At 40.3% G+C, this 18,206-nt stretch overlaps 1 protein-coding gene across 2 annotated transcripts in view; it reads left to right on the top strand.

The window, feature by feature from the left end:
* Positions 1-18,206, top strand: part of USP6NL (USP6 N-terminal like) — a 104,476-nt gene that overhangs the window by 45,562 nt on the left and 40,708 nt on the right. For both annotated transcript variants that reach the window (XM_065872250.1, XM_065872251.1), the window contains exons 3-4: positions 1,197-1,279; positions 9,699-9,738. In XM_065872250.1, coding sequence (XP_065728322.1) covers positions 1,197-1,279; positions 9,699-9,738 — 123 coding nt within the window. The remainder of the gene's footprint in view (positions 1-1,196; positions 1,280-9,698; positions 9,739-18,206) is intronic.

The raw sequence follows: 18,206 nt of genomic DNA, 5'->3' as shown, positions 1-18,206 counted from the left end.
ACTGTACAAACGTGAGTTACAAGGGGTCCCTGCCTGCAGGATGCTCACGGCCTACTCAGAAAACACATGAACAGGCAGTTACCAAACATCCACGAGACAGTCGGGTACTAAGTGTGAAACGTGAGGGATTAGTGTCGACTCTTGCCCTGGGGCTCCTGCTCTAATCAGTGCTGCTTCGCAGCTCAGGAGGGGAGTGTGACGGGCAGTGGGCTGAGGATGGAGCTCTGGGCACACGGACACTTGGTGGGGGCAGCCCATGAGGAAGCTGTCACAGAAGAGTAGGGGAGGGACAGGAGAACCAAGAGACGATGGTGTCATGAGGCTGGGCAGCACTGACAAGCACAGTGGAAAAGTCCACTCGGTGAGGAAACCAGAGTAGTGTCCACGGGATCTGACGGTGGGAGGCCGGTTTTGACCTTGGCAAGGATAGTATCAGGGCCAGTAGAGCTGGGAGTGAAGAGGAAGAGAGGCAAAGTAGGTAGCCCACTCTTCTGAGAAGTTAGGATGAAAAAGCAAGACATACTTTCTTCTAAGATGTTTTCACTCTAAAACCTTCAAGTTTGGCTATTCATTCTTTTTTTAAAAAATAAATTTATTTATTTATTTTTGGCTACGTTGGGGCTTCATTGCTGCGTGCGGGCTTTCTCTAGTTGCGGCGAGCGGGGGCTACTCTTCGTTGCGGTGCGTGGGCTTCTCATTGTGGTGGCTTTTCTTGCTGTGGAGCACGGGCTCTAGGAGAGTGGGCTTAAGTAGTAGTGGCATGCGGGCTTAGCAGTTGTGTCTCGCGGGCTCTAGAGCACAGGCTCAGTAGTTGTGGCGCATGCAGCATGTGGGATCTTCCCGGACCAGGGCCCGAACCCATGTCTCCTGCATTGGCAGGCGGATTCTTAACCACTGCACCACCAGGGAAGCCCTGACGGTTCATTCTTGAGTGGCTTCTTGTCCTCCGTTGCTCCCTCTTTCCCAGTCTGTTTCTCACAGGAACCCAGCTCTGATCACGGCTTAATGTCTTCCAAAGTTTGTATCAAAGAAATAGTGATTATTGCCCAAAATTTTTTTTAAGTTAATTAGGGTCGATAATGCCTCAGTTCCAGCTCTTATTTTTAGCAAAAAATAAGTCTTATTTTTTGTTCTTTTTAAGAAATTATTCAGTTTTATATATTCCTAATAACACCCTTCTTTGTCCCCTATTATAGGGACGAGAAGGTGCAGAGATTGAACCTTGGGAAGATGCTGATTACCTTGTTTACAAAGTCACGGATAGATTTGGCTTCTTACAGTAAGTTGCATAGTTTGAAAGCTAACTTTTAAAATTATGTTTCTGTGGTCTCCTATTTCGTTGATTTTCTTTATTTTTAATAGCATTGCTCTGAATAAGATTCCAGGATTGATCCTGCAACATACTTTTTTTATTAAATTCCTGGCATTTTTAACCTCTGTGATTGAAATTGAACTATAGTTAAAAATACAGTCTTTAATATTCATTGTGTTTTAGGAAGAACATTAAGTGCAGTGAATGAGTTATATTAATAATTTAGCAGAATTAAGTGGAAATCAATAACAACTTGTATTTCAAAAATAATGATAAAACATTTTATTTTATATAAATGCATTTTAAAAATAATTAGCAGTTAGAACTTTAGTATCGTGCAGCCTGAAAATGAGCAATGAAAAGAAATGCCACTGATCTTCCTTATGGTGGGAAATGTATTTGTGTTATTGCTTCTGAAAATTAATTCCATTTTTCCTGAGTATGTTACGTAAGGAGTCGAGAGAGGCCTAGAGCACTATAAAGTAAAGTAGTTAAAGTGGTTTTGACTCTTAAAAACATCCTGAAATGATGTGAATTTGCCTGTTTGGTTCTGGCTTTGTTTAGTAAGATTCCCATGGGCTGGAGACTTTTCTGCATCTTCGTAGTTTGTATGGTTCCATACAATTTAGTGATTAACCTACTACTTATTCACATTTATCCTTTCCCAGTCTCATTTATTATAAAGAGGAAGAAGCCAGGGATTTTTATTTTATGATACATGATTAAATTTTGAAGGAGGAATACAATTTCTTAGGGAGTTCATAGCAGTAACTTTATAGTACTCAGACCTTCTTTTTCCTTTCTGTTCAGTTTTCTTGCATTTAGAAAGTATTTTGTTGTATCTTGTTTTTCTCAGGGTGACGCAAGTGAACAGAAACAGTTCTGAGAGTTAGAATGTATGCTCTTCTTCTGGCTTTGCTGGTTTCAGTTAACTATTTCACGCCTTATCTGTGAAACAAATCATTAATTGCTCTACATACTTAGGGGTACTTGAAGCTTTGAAGAAATAAAATGATAGAATATATATACTACATACAGGTCTAGACAAACGTAAGGTGTCATTATGCTACCTAATGATATCAGCATATCCGAAATGTTCTCCTGCCTAGTTCTAATTAGAGGACTTTGAATTTCAGCAGACCAACAGAGCAGTGTGTAACTGTGATGAAAATACTGTCCCTAAGGGAAATCCCCACTTTGGCTTTTTTTTTTTTTTTTTTAAGTAAATCAAACTTGGCCACAAATGTGACAGGAAATGATTTTACATTTGTGTGGGTTAATGTGCAGATCTGAGGTATGTGAATGCTGTTTGGAAGGACACTTTGAGCATTTAGCACTGTCAAGATCAGTGGGTCCCAAAATCTCCTGCACATTAGAATTAGTTGGAAAATGTTTGTTTGTTTGTTTAAACAGATAGCTGGGTTGTATCCCAGATTCTGATTCAGAAGGTAGGATACAACTCAGCTGATTTTGACCTCCCCAAGTGTTTGTGATGGGCATGAACCACTACAAAGGATGTTATCATAAAATGGTCTAATATAGGACAAAATATGTATGAAAAATCCGTGCATTCCGGAAGGGTCTAGGAATTAGCTAAATTCTCTTTTCTCATTGCTTGAAACAACTAGCTTCTGGCCCAAGAGCCTAGCCTGTGTCTACAATCTAAAAATCACACTCAGTTACTCCATGTGTCTTTTTACCTCTGTGCTGAGGTCCATTTGGCTCTGGTGGGAAAAAAAGCCAGTCAGTGATTTACCTTAATAATATTAGCTAATATTTATTGAGCGCTTACTGTGTGCCAGGCACTGTTCTAAGCTCTTAACGTGGATTATTCCTCTCAAAACTTCTTTGGGATAGGTACTCTTTTTGTCTTTTTTTAGATGAAACTGAAGCACAAAGAGATCAAGCAACTTGCCCAGGTTGCGCTCGCAGTAAGATTGGGGAACTGACCGTGGCAGCCTCAGGGCAGAGCCTGAGTTCTGACCTTCTGCATTCTATTGCCTCTGTGGTTTTAATAAGAGAAACATCGAAGATGCCTAGAAAGAAAATCAAAGGGGGAAAGAAGAGTGCCTAAGGAGAGGGATCTGTTTGAAATGATCCCACTGGTGAGCTCACCGTCTTTGAAAACGAAGCCCAACCAGTCCTCCTACTGCCCCCCTCAATTTTGTATTAACTCCATGGTGCAATCCTAAAGCAGGCAGCACGAACAAAAGTAATGAGGCATAGAAATGGGCTTTAGTGTGGCGTTAGGCTTTACCGAATTTCACCAAACGCATTGATTTTTGTTACAGTGCTTCATTCCAGGGAGACACTTTCTTCCAAGGTTGCTGCTGGGTGTTTTTGCGCTATTGAATAAAGTCACCTGGCCTAGGCATTTAGACGTCGCTCCCTGTCTAAATGCACCTTGATCAAGAGCGTTTCTTTCTGCTGTCTTAGTTCTTTGTAATTTCTGATTGGTTCTGTGATAAACATGCGTTTTAAGTGTCAAGGTCAATAAAATGGTACAAAGTAACTGTGCAGCCTTCTCTGAGGGCTGCTGACTTCATATCTAATTGCAGTTTTTGTAACTTAAATTACTTGTTATGATATGTGGAGAAGGATGACAGTAATTAACAAATACAGTATAGGACTAACTTGGTTTTATAATAGATTTCACAATAAATATAAAAACTGTTGCCAAACCAGCCTGGCGTGATGCTGGAACAGGGTCGTCTTTGTTTAGTACGCAGAAATGGGGAGCTGTCCCTAGCTGCATGCCTGTGATGGACTTGTATCTGGAGAATGGAGAAATCGAGCTTATTTAAGAACTTAGAGAACTTTCAGTATTTGAACTTTCAACACATTTTTCAAAAATAGTCACTGTCAGTCTGCTCGACAAAGAATGCTTGGTATTTGGATAATCATAGATAATGCTTTTAGGCCACAAGTTATTAATAGAAGAATTAGAAGGAAATTGTTTCAAAAATAAAGATAAAATTAATACCAAGCTTCAGATTTTCAACTACTTATCACAATGTGTATATTTATAAAATTTAGCACATTGTCTGTAGTTTAATGTGACTATATAAATATTTGTAAGCCAGAATAATGGTGTTTTTGTTTTTAAAGAATATCTGTTTTAATGACGAGGCCTTGAGAACTCTTTCTACCCATCCAATAATTTTGACTAGAGTAAATCTAAACTTAGGCAAAATCTGCTACAAAATCAGAAATAAAATTTAGTCAGTATATTGAATAACTGATTTTCACAAGTTAACTTTTATGTTTCCAAATGAAAGTTTATCTCATAGTTACAGAAATACTCCATTTGAGCTATTGAGAAATTACAAGCACATACACTCTAATTAGTAATTCTTTTAAGCTTAATAGCAGATAAAAGAAAATAGATCCAGGTAAGGTCCCTGTGTTTCCAGTGATGACTATGTTGTTGTTTTTACTTCGTGTATTTCTACAAGGTGTAGCTTCTTGCTATCAGCTTGGTGTTTTCTTTAAGCAGTCTCTAGGTGCCTCTTTCCATTAGACGACAAACCTTCGTTTTCTAAAGCAGGGGTAGGAAAACATTTTCTGTAAAGAGGCAGATACTAAATACTTTTTGGCTTTGTGGACCATATGGTTTTTCTTACAGCTATTCAACTCTACCATGGTAGCCTGAAAACAACCATAGACAATATATAAATGAGCATGGTGGTGTTCCAGTAAAACTTCATTTACAGAAACAGGCCGATGGCCAGATTTCATTCAGGGGCTGTAGTTTGCTGATCTAAAGGAACACTGCAGTCACCCAGATTTTGGTCTTCCCTTTCTTCTACTTGGAGGATATTTAGGTGTCACGGTAAGAATGCGTACATGAATGCAGGCATGCATTCATCCTTCCCTCCATACATTCATTCAGCAACATTAGTACACTCCTGCAGCATGCCAGCCATGGTGCCTGAGGCTGCCACAGTGTTTTACGTGTGTATGTATACATTGTGTATAACTCTTGATAAGGCATGTTCCCTGTTTTCTCTTTGGAAGGCTGTGAAAGAGTGTATGCCAACACAGAGACTAGAAGAGGAAAAGTTCTTTGGAGATCAGTGTTGAGCACATAGCAGATTTTGTATGAAAGATTTTAGAAATGGAGCAATAATGCAAGAAAATTCATGAATGGATCACATTCTATCTATGAGGTCTTAAGACTTTATAAAATTCAACATCCATTCAGGATAAAAACTCATAACAAAATGAGTATGGAGTGAATGTACCTCAACATAATACAGGCTACATGACAAGCTTGCAGCTAACATCATATTCAATGATGAAAAACTGAAAGCTTTTCCTCTAAGATGAGGAACAAGACAAGGGTCCCCACTCTCACCACTTTTATTGAACATAATATTGCAAGTCCTGGCCAGAGCAATTAGGCAAGAAAAAGAAATAAAACACATCTAAATTGGAAGGAAAGAAGTAAAACCAGCTCCATTTGCAGATGATATGTCTGTCTATATAGTCTCTGAAGACTCCACTAAATGTTGGAACTAATAAACAGATGCAGTAAAGTTGTAGGATATACAATCGGCATACAAAAACCAGTTGTATGTCTATACCCTGGTAACAAACTATCAGAAAGAAATTAAGAAAAGTCTCATTTACAGTTGTATCCAAAAGAGTAAAATACCTAGGAATCTCAAGTTAACCAAGGAGATGAAAGACCTGTACACTGAAAACTGTAAGACATTGATGAAATATAAGTAGACACAAATAAATGAAAGGATATTCCATGCTCATGGATTGGAAGAATTAATATTGTTAAAATGGCCATACTGCCCAAAGCAATCTACAGATTTAATTCAGTTTTCATCAAAATTCCAGTGGCATGTTTCCCAGAAATAGAACAGTCAATTATAAAATTTGTGTGGAACCACAGAAGCCCCAGAATAGCCACAGCAATCTGGAGAAAGAAGAACAAAGCTGGAGACATCATGCTTCCTGATTTCAAACTCTATTACAAGTTACAGTAATCAAAACAGTATGGTACTGACATGAAAACAGACACGTAGATCTGTTAGAGTCCATGCATATGTGGTCAGTTAATTTATAACAAAGGAACCAAGAATATACAAAGGGGAAAGGACAGTCTCTTCAGTAAATGGTGTTGGGAAGACTGGACAGCTACATGCAAAAGAATGAAATTGGACCACTATGTTATACAATACCCAAAAATCAACTCAAAATGGATTAAAGACTTGAACATAAGACCTGAAACCATGAAACTCCTAGAGGAAAAAGTAGGTGGTAACCTCCTTGTCATTGGTCTTGGTGATGATTTTTTGGATTTGACACCAAAAGCAAAGCCAACAAAAGTAAAAACAAACACAAACAAACAACAAGTGGGACTACATCAAGCTAAAAAGTTTCTGCATAGCAAAGGAAACCATGAAGAAAATGAAAAGGCAGCCTACTGAATGGGAGAAAAGATTTGCAAATCATATATCTGATAAGGCAGGGGTCCCCAGCCCCCAGTCTGTGGACCGGTACCAGTCTGTGGCCTGTTAGTAACTGGGCCACACAGCAGGAGGTGAGTGGCAGGCGAGTGAGCAAAGCTTCATCTGCTGCTCCCCGTCGCTCGCATTACCACCTGAACCAATCCCCCCACCACCGTCCGTGAAAAATTGTCTTTGACGAAACCAGTACCTGGTGCCAAAAAGGTTGGGGACCACTGTGATAAGGGATTAATATCCAAAATATACAAAGAACTTATACAACTCTAGCCAAACAAACCCTCCAAACAATCCAATAAAAAAATGGGCAGAGGATCTGAATAGGTATTTTTCTAAAGAAGATGGCCAACAGGTACATGAAAATGTGTTCAACATCACTAATCATCAGGCAAATGCAAATCAAAAGCACAGTGAGATATCACCTTGTTCCCGTTAGAATGAATATCATGAAAAAGACAAGAAATAACACGTTTTGCAAGGATGTGGAGAAAAGGGGACCCTTGTACACTGTTGGTGGGAGCATAAATTGGTATAGCCACTATGGAAAATAGTATGGAGGTTCCTCAAAAAATCAAAAATAGAGCTACTGTCTGATCTAGCGGTTTCACTTGTGGGTATGTATCTGAAGGAAATGAAAGCACTAACTCAAAAAGGTATCTGTACCCACCATGTTCATCGCAGCATTATTCTCAATAGCCAAGACATGAAACAGCCTGAGCATCCATCAGCGGATGAACGGATATGTGGTGAATATATTCAGGGGAATATTATTCAGCCATACAAAAGAAGGAAATGCTGCCATCAGTAACAACATGGGTGGACCTTAAAGGCATTATACTAAGTGAAATAAGTCAGGGAAAGACAGATGCTGTGTGATGTCACTTATGTGTGAAATGTAAAAAAAGGAAAACCCAAGCTCATACGTACAGAGAACACACTGGTGGTCGCCAGAGGCGGGGGTAGGACCTGCCTGGCGCAGACCATGTAGCCTGAGCAGATGATTCGCACCATTCCACAGACGTGTGCAGAACTTGGTTCTGATTCAGTGTTGAGAACAGGCACAGTTAGGTCTGTTAGTCTTGTTTAGTGAATAGGAGGACACTGAAGAGCTTGTCCTCTGGTGGCAGCCAGCGTTGGCACTTCATTTGCAGTTCGGAATGTTCAGTGTTCAGTGTTAGGTCAGGATCTGCTCAAATCAGCTGCAGAGAAGGCTGTTCTTGCCCAGGGCAGCCCAGCCCACTCACCCCAGAAATGCCATTGTTGGTGCACACAGAGGTTGCCAGATGTTCTTATGCTTCCAAAATGTCCTTGCTGACCTCATCACCTAGCAAGTACATTCCAGTAGTGTTGACAGGCCTTCTTCTGCCAGTAAATGAAGAATGGATGGGTGCCGTTCATGCATCACTGGTAATTCATGCATTACTAGTAATCAGGATTACAAATCAGCAGGGAAAGTTAGACTAGGAGCCTAACAAAAGCTATTAAAAAAAAAAAAGGTGAATAGGCACTTCAAAAAAAAAAACTTATATTTAATCCTTAGATATTCTTTTTCTTGAGAATTGGTTTCTTAGCCTGTTTTTCATATACTCTTGCACAATCTGAAGATAGATACTTATCTAAGTTTGAGCCCACTGGGTTAGATAGTGCTGTACATCTCTGTATTAGGATAAGTGATGGTGTCTGAGTGAAAATGTTAGTTTTCTTATCTGTGAAATGAGGGGGTTGGACTATCTCTCTGAGATCTCTTTTGGCTCTTACACCTTTTGGTCAGTTTCATTGCTGTAGCTTCACGCTTCACCTAAGGACTCTCCAGAGCAGCAGAAGAGTGCTTTTGAAAACGTTGGACTCTTGAATACTAACATATTGTACTCTTAAAAGTGTTATTATCTGGTGTCAATAGAAACTAAGGGAAGAATATGGATAGTTCTTGTCAAAACATCAGTACTACTGATAGAGCAACTCAAAGTACATAGCACTGTTTACAGATAGTACATGGTTTTCATATTACTGACAATTAATTCAAGAGTCTCAGAATGTTTTATATTGCAGGTGGTATCACAAAATTACTGTATCAGAGAAATTGATTTGATCTTTTATTATATTTACACTTTTAAAAATTATTCCCATTGAAGTTTTGACAAATGAAGCTTTCCTTATTTACAGAATAAAAATTGAAGTTTTCTTTTTAATTCATAAATCCATGGGAGGCAGTTTTATTTCCTTATACTAATTTTTTTGAACAATCATTTGTTACAGGCTGTAGTTGAAGACAGAAAGTGGAGGTGATGGTCTAGGGTAGAGGTTGGCAAACTATGGCCTATTGGCCAAATCCAGCTCACCACCTATTTTTGTAAACGTTTCATGGGAACAAAACCACACTCTATTTACATGCTGTCAGTATCTGCTTTCACAGTACGACATCAAAGTTGAGTATTATGAAAAACACTGTGGGGCCCACAAAGCCTAAAATATTTACAATTCAATATTTACCTTTGCAGGAAAAGGTTGTTGACTCCTGGACTAGAGCAGTGTTGTCCAGTAGAACTTTGTGCAGTGTGCAGGTGTTCTCACTGTATCTGCACTGTTCAGTATGGTAGCTGAACCACGGCTAATGAGGCTCATAACTGAAATTCTAATTTTATTTCATTTTAGTTTACATTTAAAATTAAACAGTCACCTGTGACAGGAGAGGACTGGATTGGACAGAGTGTGTCTAGAGATTTGAAGACAGGGGACGTGGTTACAGAATAGCTCCGTTTTATGTTAAATTCGGTGGAATGGAAGCTTACGTAGCTCTTTGAGATGATAAATACATGGTTGTACATCATGTTTACCTACAGGTTTATAATTTTTTTAAAGTTTGCTCTGGTTTCAGCTATTTCACATCCACTGTTTTTCCTCTGCAGCGAAGAGGAGCTCCCATATCATAATGCAGCTATGGAACGGGTAAGTCCAGCTCTGCGTTTGTTTACAGTTACCGGGGGATTACATTCATCAGAGGAATAAAACCTGCCACCTTTGTGATTGTGAGTGCCGTGTTATATGTCAGTGCTGTAGTCATCGTTAGAATTTGACCCTCATGTTTCTTACTGTAAGAAAGTAATTAAATTAATGGTGAAATAATTTTAGATTTTATGGAACTTCTGATCGGTACTTGGAAAAAAGGAGAGGTAGGCGTTAGCAGAGAGTGCATTGTGCACGGGTAGTTCTCCATCGAGGATGCCTCAGGACTCGGGCCTGGTGAGAGCACAGAGCTTGGGAGCAGTGAGAGCCTGGGCCCCTAAGGTGTACAAGTTTCACAGGTGCCTCTAAAGCACCGTGTGGCTCCTAAAGCCGTGGTCCAGACCAGCAGCTCTTTGGAACATAACTGTGCCGTGAGCTTTTAATCACATTTTCCACAGACAACAACAAAAAGAGTTTGCTGTAGTCAAATAAGGACATGTGCATTTTAAAGACTTAGAAGTCTTACGTATAGTAAACTCATCAGTTTTTTTGTAACTCAGTGGTTCCCCTTTCTTCTTTGCACTTGGCTGGGGAGCTGACTCCATAGCTGGGTGTGCATGAGAACCAGCGACTGAATGTTTAAGGTTGCTCAGAGCCTCCCTCCCCCTCTCCATTGTTTTATGTACCTAAAAATGAATTGTAGAATTTATGATTTGAGAGGGAGGCTATTGATCGGGGGGATTATTCTCAGTTTGTTTATGTTTGATGGGGGAAGGAGGCTGGGTTTCAGACAATGGAGGTAAAATTGGAATTGGAATTTGAAAAATATTTTATAAAATCTTTCTAAAATAAAAAATTTCCTGAAAATTAGAACTGTAGCATAACTCTGGATAAAAAGTGCCATTTTACATATACCGTGTAGAGAGCCCTATAGGTACTTCCTGCGGTTAAATTCTCTTGTGACTGCCTGATTCTGTGTCATAACCTTGATGTTTGGGCAAAGAAATTTCTTTCTCTTAATAAAGCTCTATTACTGCTTAGCAACTATATATCAAGCACGGGTCTAGAATCGAGGCCATAGCCTGGAACATCAGGATCAAATACGGCATAGTTTCTGCTCTGAGAGGCTGGCTGTTCATCCAGTGACTAGAGGCAGGTCAGGTGAGACAGTAGTGGGAAATGATAGTGGCTTTCAGGGGCATGGTGTGTGCAGCGTGCCCTGGCAGTGGTGCTGGTGGAGAAGGCGGGCCCCTGCAGCCCAGGGATGCAGGAGAAGGAAGTGACGGCGCTTTCTACCAGTTCTGCCCCTGGTGAACTTCTACCAGACCACTTGGAAGTGGGCACACAGGGATTTGCTTGTGTCCACGTTCTGGCCATTCTCTCTCTGTTAGTGCCCTGACTTGGATAATCCGTGGACCCTCTGGATCCCACAACTGTTATGTCTTCATTCCCTCTCTTCCCAGCTCAGCTCTGCCACAGGCTGGGACCGCCCCCTCCCCTCTCCTGCCCACTTCTCCTGGACTGAACTTTGTGCCTCTGCAGCACCTGCACCTGAGCGGCTCAGTGCAACTGGGAAAAGACTCCCAACTGGGATGACTGGTTTTACTTTACATCCATGATCACAAAGCTCAGCTGGATGTTTATGCTGCCTGGACATCATACCGCTTCCTCCTAGTGAATTTCTGCTCCCATTTTAACTAGTGCAGCTTCCTATTCCCTCTCAAACCTCCAGTACCTCTTTCTCTGGCCTTGCCCAGCCGATGTGCTTGCTTCGTGTTTCTTATTTCTTATCTCTGCACTGTCACACCACGTAGTCAGTTCCCAGTGACCCACCCGCGCGTGTGATTGGTTGCTTAGCCTCACTCTCACACGTTCCCACTTCTTGGCCTTCAGATCCCCCTACTCTCCCCATATTCTTCTTTCCTCACTGGCTGCTCTTTCTCCATTTCCTCCACTTGTTCCTTCTCGTCTCATGACTTTATCCTGAGCCCATGGCTCAGGCCTGGAACTTCTCTTTCCTGTCTGGATCTCCTCCTCGGTCATCTCATCTAGTCTCTTGGCTGTAAACGCCAGCCCCCAGACTGTGTGTGCATTTCAGTGTCCAGACTTAGTGTCTGGCTTACTCCATACACTCAGATGTCTTAAAAACGTCCAAACTGGGGTTTCTGTTATTCTCTTCAAATCCATCTGTGAACAAGTTTCCCATCTCAACCAGTGGGAGCGCCACCCTTCCAGGTTTCAGTCTAAAAACTTCTGAGTTGTGTTTGACCATCCCCACACCTCATGTGTCAGCTCGGCCTTCTGCTGCCTGGTCTGCTGGAACCTCTCTTCTGGGGCTTCCAATTCCTTTCTTCTGCTAGTGTCCGCTGTCTGTTCACCACAAGAGCCGGAATGATCCTGTTAAAATAAGAGAGAGCGTGTCACTCTTGATGGGAACATCCTGCCTGCTCTCCAGCTTATCCACAGTAAAAGGGAAGGTCCTTAGAATGATCTCAGAACCCCGTGTGACTGGTTTCCGTGAGTCTCTCCTCTCCTGCTCCCATCTCTTGCTCACCCACCGGCCTCCTCAGTGTTCCCTGACCAGCCCGCCATGTTCCCTCTTTCAGGCTTTTGCCTGGCTGCCTCCTCTCCTGGGGAGCCCCTCCTCCTACCCCCAAGAGCTACAGGGCGCGGTCCCTCATCTCCTCCAGGTATTTACTGTATGACGCCACCTTCGGAATAAGACCCTCCCTGGCATCTCAGATCTTACGTTGGGAACTCCCTCCCCGCTGCATGTCAACTATCCCCCTCCGTCCTTTGTTTCTCTCTTTAGTACTCACACTGTTTCACTTACTCAGTATTTTACTTATATCTTTATTTTGTCTGTTTCCTCACTAGGATGTAATCTCTGGGGGGGGGGGGTTTCATCTGCTTTGTTCACTGTTGTATCCCCAGAACCTAGAGCAGGGCACATAGTACGTGCTTAATAAATGGTGGCTGAGTGAACGACCAGGTGAACATAAAGACTGTGTTATGTCATTAAACAGGTGAATTTAAAGGTTGGCGGAGCTTGTCCTTTCAAATGTTGACAGTGTGCTTTATTTGAGAAATGAGGGAGAGAAGAGTTGGAAGGTACCTTATCCATATTTGGCAGAATAAAAATCTGGCAACCCACTGTTGACTTTTCTCTCCAATGCCACCTCTCTTCCCCTTTCAAAACGAATTCCTGGTCCAGAAAATTCAGACATGTGGGAACCAGTAGCGTAGATGATTCAAGAAATGTGACAGTGAAGGAAAGAAGAAATATGAGACAAAACCTAGCTGGAGAATGCATGCTTGAGGGAGGTTGTTTGTTTTTAATTTTTTTTAAAAGAGATTTGCCTGTACAGTAAAAGACCTCTTATCCAATGCAGTTAAAGTTATAATTAATGGATTGTTTGCTCTAAACAGTTTAATATAACAGGGAATCACTATGAAATGATACGCACACCTTAATAATTTAACATAAGACATAGTTTTATATTCCCTTGTCAGGCTTTTACTGGGAGCAGGGGTTCTGAGGCTGCCGACTGAGACTCCGTCCTCCCCTTGTCTATAAACTGCACTCATATCGTGTGGCCCAGTTGGTTTCTTTAAAGTGGAATGAGAACTTTAGACACATGCAGAGCAGTCTGAGGCTGGATAAATTAAACTTTTTAGTTTATCAGGATTTCCCCCAATTTTTCTAGTTTCAGTTTAGTTCATATGTTCTTCAGTGATTGCCTAGTCCTAATGGCCAAGGTCTGCCATTTCTAGGAAGCTAATAAAAAATTCTGCATATTCATATGCGGCATTGAATAAAATCAGTGGAAAGGATAGCCTTGTGGAAGCGTACAAGTGTTCATCAGTCTTCACGGAGCATCCACTTGCAACGTGTACTTCCTGCCTGCCGTTCGGGAAGACTTGTACACTGATGCACAGTCAGGTCATCGGGGCTTTTGTTCCAGCTTTGCCAGTGTATTCCTTTTACATAAGGTAATTCTCTGTTTAAAATAGGGTGTGGAAGGCAGGCAGTCCCTCGTAAGAGGATGGGTGTTGGTGTTTGCAGCCTGCTTTGGATTCCCCCTGACAGTCACTGAAGCAAATAAACACACATACTTATTATATTTACTCTGCAGAGAACGCTATTAATAATGGATTGTATTGTTTCTTTGAGCTTATTGATGTTTTTAATAAGGAGGAAAGGATATGTAAAGCTATGAATTTTCATGGATTCAGCTACTCCTTTTTGCAGTGCAGTATTTTGCATGGCTTAACAGAATATTGGAGCCTTTTCAGATCTTTAAAAATTATATTTTAATTTTATGAGGTGTGAAATCTTGCTCAAAATACATGACTTTTCAATATCATTATTCTATCAAAACACGACTCTTTGCTTCTTACACTCCTTATCCTCTCCTGACCTCTGCTGGTGAGGTCTAGTTGTGCGTGACTTGGGTCAGCTTTATCCTCAGTCACACATCCTAATATTCAAAAAAACATCTGACGATTTGAACTTCAGTAAAGTTCTAAGACTTCTTATTCTAGAAGAGAAGGCTATTTAATATCCATCCATGCATTGTGTATATGGGTAGCCTTTACTATCTAGCTTATAAATCACGTTACTAGTGGGGGGAGCATTGGACCCAATGCAAGGCAGCTTCATACTATGTGGGTGATGCAGCAGTTGTTAAATACTTCCTATTCAACTGGTCCTGTATAGGATGAAGGTATAGTCTCAGATCACTAGAGGTTGAGTGATCTCAACAAAGAAGATATTGGTCCCATTTTTAATCGTTATACCCTCCTTACCCCAATAGGAGGGGCCAGTCCTGATTCAGAGGGGATGTGAATTTAAGACGATCAGGTATCAGATTGCAAACTTCAAATGGAAGTTTAGTCCTTTCCTGAAAACAGCTCCTGGGGAAGAGTGTACAACACCGTACCATTTCCTAATCAGTGGAGGTAATGGAGAGATAACAAAGGGAATATAGGATGGAGATTAAGACCTCTGCATCATTTTCCTTTTGATATATGTTGTTCTGACATTCTCAGGGGAGTAGAATTTTCTTATACTAGGGTCTCCTATATGATTTTTAAAATTTCAGTGATGAGCACATCTAGTACCCAGATCTTAGTTTTGGAATACCATTCCCCATTAAAAAGAACCACTGTTTCTTTAAAGAAATGGGTGATCTAGGTCTAGGATAGAAAAAAGTATAAAGTGAGCCTGAACTATATTGTGCCAGATCAGTCATGTCTAAAGGATCTGCCTGAAGAGGGGAAATCTCCAAGCAGATAAGAGGCAGTCCAGCCAAATTGGGGGCAATTTGAGCTTCAAAAAGAATAATGATGATAATAATAATGGATTTTAACACATTGAATAAAATAGTCCTTTATACCTTAGTGATATTAAAAATGGGGAGGGACTTGAAAGGAAAAACTTTTTAATAGAAAAATATCAGTTAATAATATAGACAGAATCATAAGGAAAGAAAAATCCACCATACCATTTTACAACCATCAGATTCAGAATTGACTCAGACAGAGATTATAGTGGATGAGAAGACCACTGAGTAGAGCTGTTAAGGAACAGGATGTCCAAACTATCTCAGAGTGCACCACCCACATTACTTATCAGTTACACAAAGGAATTTCTCTATTAGTTAGTGGAGAAATTGGGCAAATACCACTTAACCAAGGGATCAAAAGTTGTATCATTGATAATGGTACAAATCAGCATGATCTGTCACTGGATGTGATGCCATAAGAAGGACACAAAAATCACCTGTGTGATAGTCCCACCAAAATCTAGGGGAAACAGTTAGCAAAGCCAGATAGTGTGGACTAGACTCTTCAAAAGTCAACATCATGAAAGACAAACAAAGGCCAGGGGACTGTTCTAGAGCAAAAGGAACTTAAGAGATGTGCCAGTAAAGGGCAGTGTATGTTCCAGGGTTGTATTCTGAATTCCCCTCCCCAACCCACCTAAAGGAAAACAGCTTTAAAGAACGATTTTGGGGCAAGTGGGGAGTTTGGTATATGGACCGTTTATTACCAAATAACGGACCAATTTTAAATTTCTTGAAAGGGTGTTATAGTTGTACTGTGATTATGTAGGATAATATGTCTTGTTTTTAGGTGTTACATACTTGAAATATTTGGAGTGTTCACGACGTCTGAGATTTTCTAATAGATCAGCGCCCCCCACCCCCCTGCAAAAAAAACTCCTAATATAAATAGATTAAATCTGGCAAAATGTTAATAATCGATGGATTTTGGTGAAGCATATATAAGTATATGGTGTATTGGTCTTCCACTTTTCTGTAGGCTTGAAATATTTCAATAAAAATTGGGAGAAGTAAGATGTCAGTGTATAAAGGCAACAGAGTTATTTAATATCAGCATTGTATAGATTCCTAACATCAGTAGTTTCACATTTTAGCAGCACTTTGAAAAGCATTGCCAACATGATGGAATGATCCGTATCTTTATTATGCTACATTAGAGATACTATTGTACTTATGTTTACTTCTGTATTATAGTGATCGAACTGCTATCAAAAGTACTTAGGATTTTGGTCGGTCTAGTCATATTCATTCTCCTTCCCACCGCTCTGCTTCCAAGACCACAAAATGCTATTACATAATTGCTTCATAGTATTGTTTGCTTGTCTCTCTTGATGTAAATTATGTTTAAAAATGTTTATTTAACTTTTCTTATACACCAGTCACAGTTTTAGGTGATGAAATTAAAACAAGAGTATATGATATGGTTCCTGTACTCAAGGAGTTCATCCTTTAATAATAATAATAATAAATATTTGGGCATTTAGACCAACTAGAACACAAGTGGTGTTAGGTGCTATAACAATAATCATAATAATTCTCATTTTATAGATAAGGAAACTAAGATACAGAAAGATTACGTAACTTGTCCCAAATGAAACAGATAAGAAGGGGCAGAACTCAGGCCAGCTGAGTCCTTAGTCCATGCCATGAAATGCTGAAGAAACAGTTTATTTTGCCTGGAGGATGGAGGAATTTGGAAAAGGTTTTGAACCTTTGACATTTGACTGGATCTTGAGAGGATGCATAGGGTTTTGCCAGATGATGGTGAGGAAGAGCCTCACAGGCAGATGAAAAGCAAACACTGGTCAGAGAGGCATGAAAATACATTGTGTGTTGGGAATGACAAATAGTTCAAGGTGGCCAGATCATAAAAGTAGCAGGAAAAAAAAAAAAAAAGTAGCAGGAAGTGAAACTAGAAGGTGAGTTTGGGCCATATTGTGAAGGGCCAACCGTGTAGAGATTTGAACTTTATTTGTAGCTATTGAAAGATTTTAAGCTGGGACTCACTTTTAAAAGGTCATAGCAGCGTGGAGGCTGGCTTGAAGCCACCCAGGGCTACCTGTGAGGAGTTACTGCCCTTATCTAGGGATGAGGATTGACAGAAAAAGGGCAGAGGATGTGATGGAAGCAGAAGTGGATGGGACCAGCGGAGTGTAGGTTGGGTGTGGAAAGAAGATACAAGGAAGACTGAAGACAACCTAAGCTCCTGGGTTGATTGACTTAGTGGGTGGTGATGCTCTTAATTCGTAGTAGGAAAGGGAGGGGTAATTAGCAGCATGTTTAGGGAAATCGTTTTGGGTGTGCGGAGTTTGAAGTATCTGCTGAACTTCTGTGTGAGATTCTAACTTGCTGTTATATTCTAGTCTGTTTTGGTGTTACTGAGTCCATGGCAAGATGATGTTCCTTAGCCTGTTTTTCTAGAGCATTTAAGTTTACATTTGTCACATGTGCTTTCAGTTACTCCTTACCTCAGAATAAATTCTGGAGTTGTTAAGCTATATAGCTAGCATGTTTGCTGATAAAGTATATTGTATCCATTTATTACAGATTCATGAGTGCATGCAAGTCTGGTGTAGTTGATCGGGCAGAGTTATGGAGTTAACACTTAAACCTGATTGAACTACTGATGTATAATTTTAAAATCCTACAGCCTGGGAGCTTTACCAAAGTGTATTTTTTTCCTTTTTTTTTTTTTTTTTTTTTGCTGTAGGGGAAAGAAATGTATACTTAATGGTTCTGAAAATTGTGTGCGTCTGTTTTATCCTTGCATGTGAGAATGTGCAGCATTTAAAATAATCTCTCTCTATATATGATGAGCATTAGAATACAAAAATGTGCCTTTAAAGAAAAGAATAGCTATTTCTTAAAGTGATTTATTGACAATTTAATAGTCATAAGAATGAAAGATAGCAAAAGACCTGCTAGATCTCAGCAGGGTTTTTCCTGGCAAAGTGTATGTTATTGTACTCTTGGATGGGCTTGAATTATTTGGTGTTTTCCTGTTGGTGGAGAAAGGGATTATGCTTTGAAGAAGTCGGGGGTGGGGGGGGGGGAAGTGCAGAAGAACAAGAAAGTACCAAATGGCATCTTAGATCAATCTTAATTTTTCACAGCTTGGCTTTC

This window comes from Phocoena phocoena, chromosome 2 (assembly GCF_963924675.1).
Source record: "Phocoena phocoena chromosome 2, mPhoPho1.1, whole genome shotgun sequence".
In the NCBI taxonomy this organism is placed as follows: Eukaryota; Metazoa; Chordata; class Mammalia; order Artiodactyla; family Phocoenidae; genus Phocoena; species Phocoena phocoena.
Note: the sequence above shows the minus strand (reverse complement) of the source record. Positions and strands in the feature narration are given on the sequence as shown.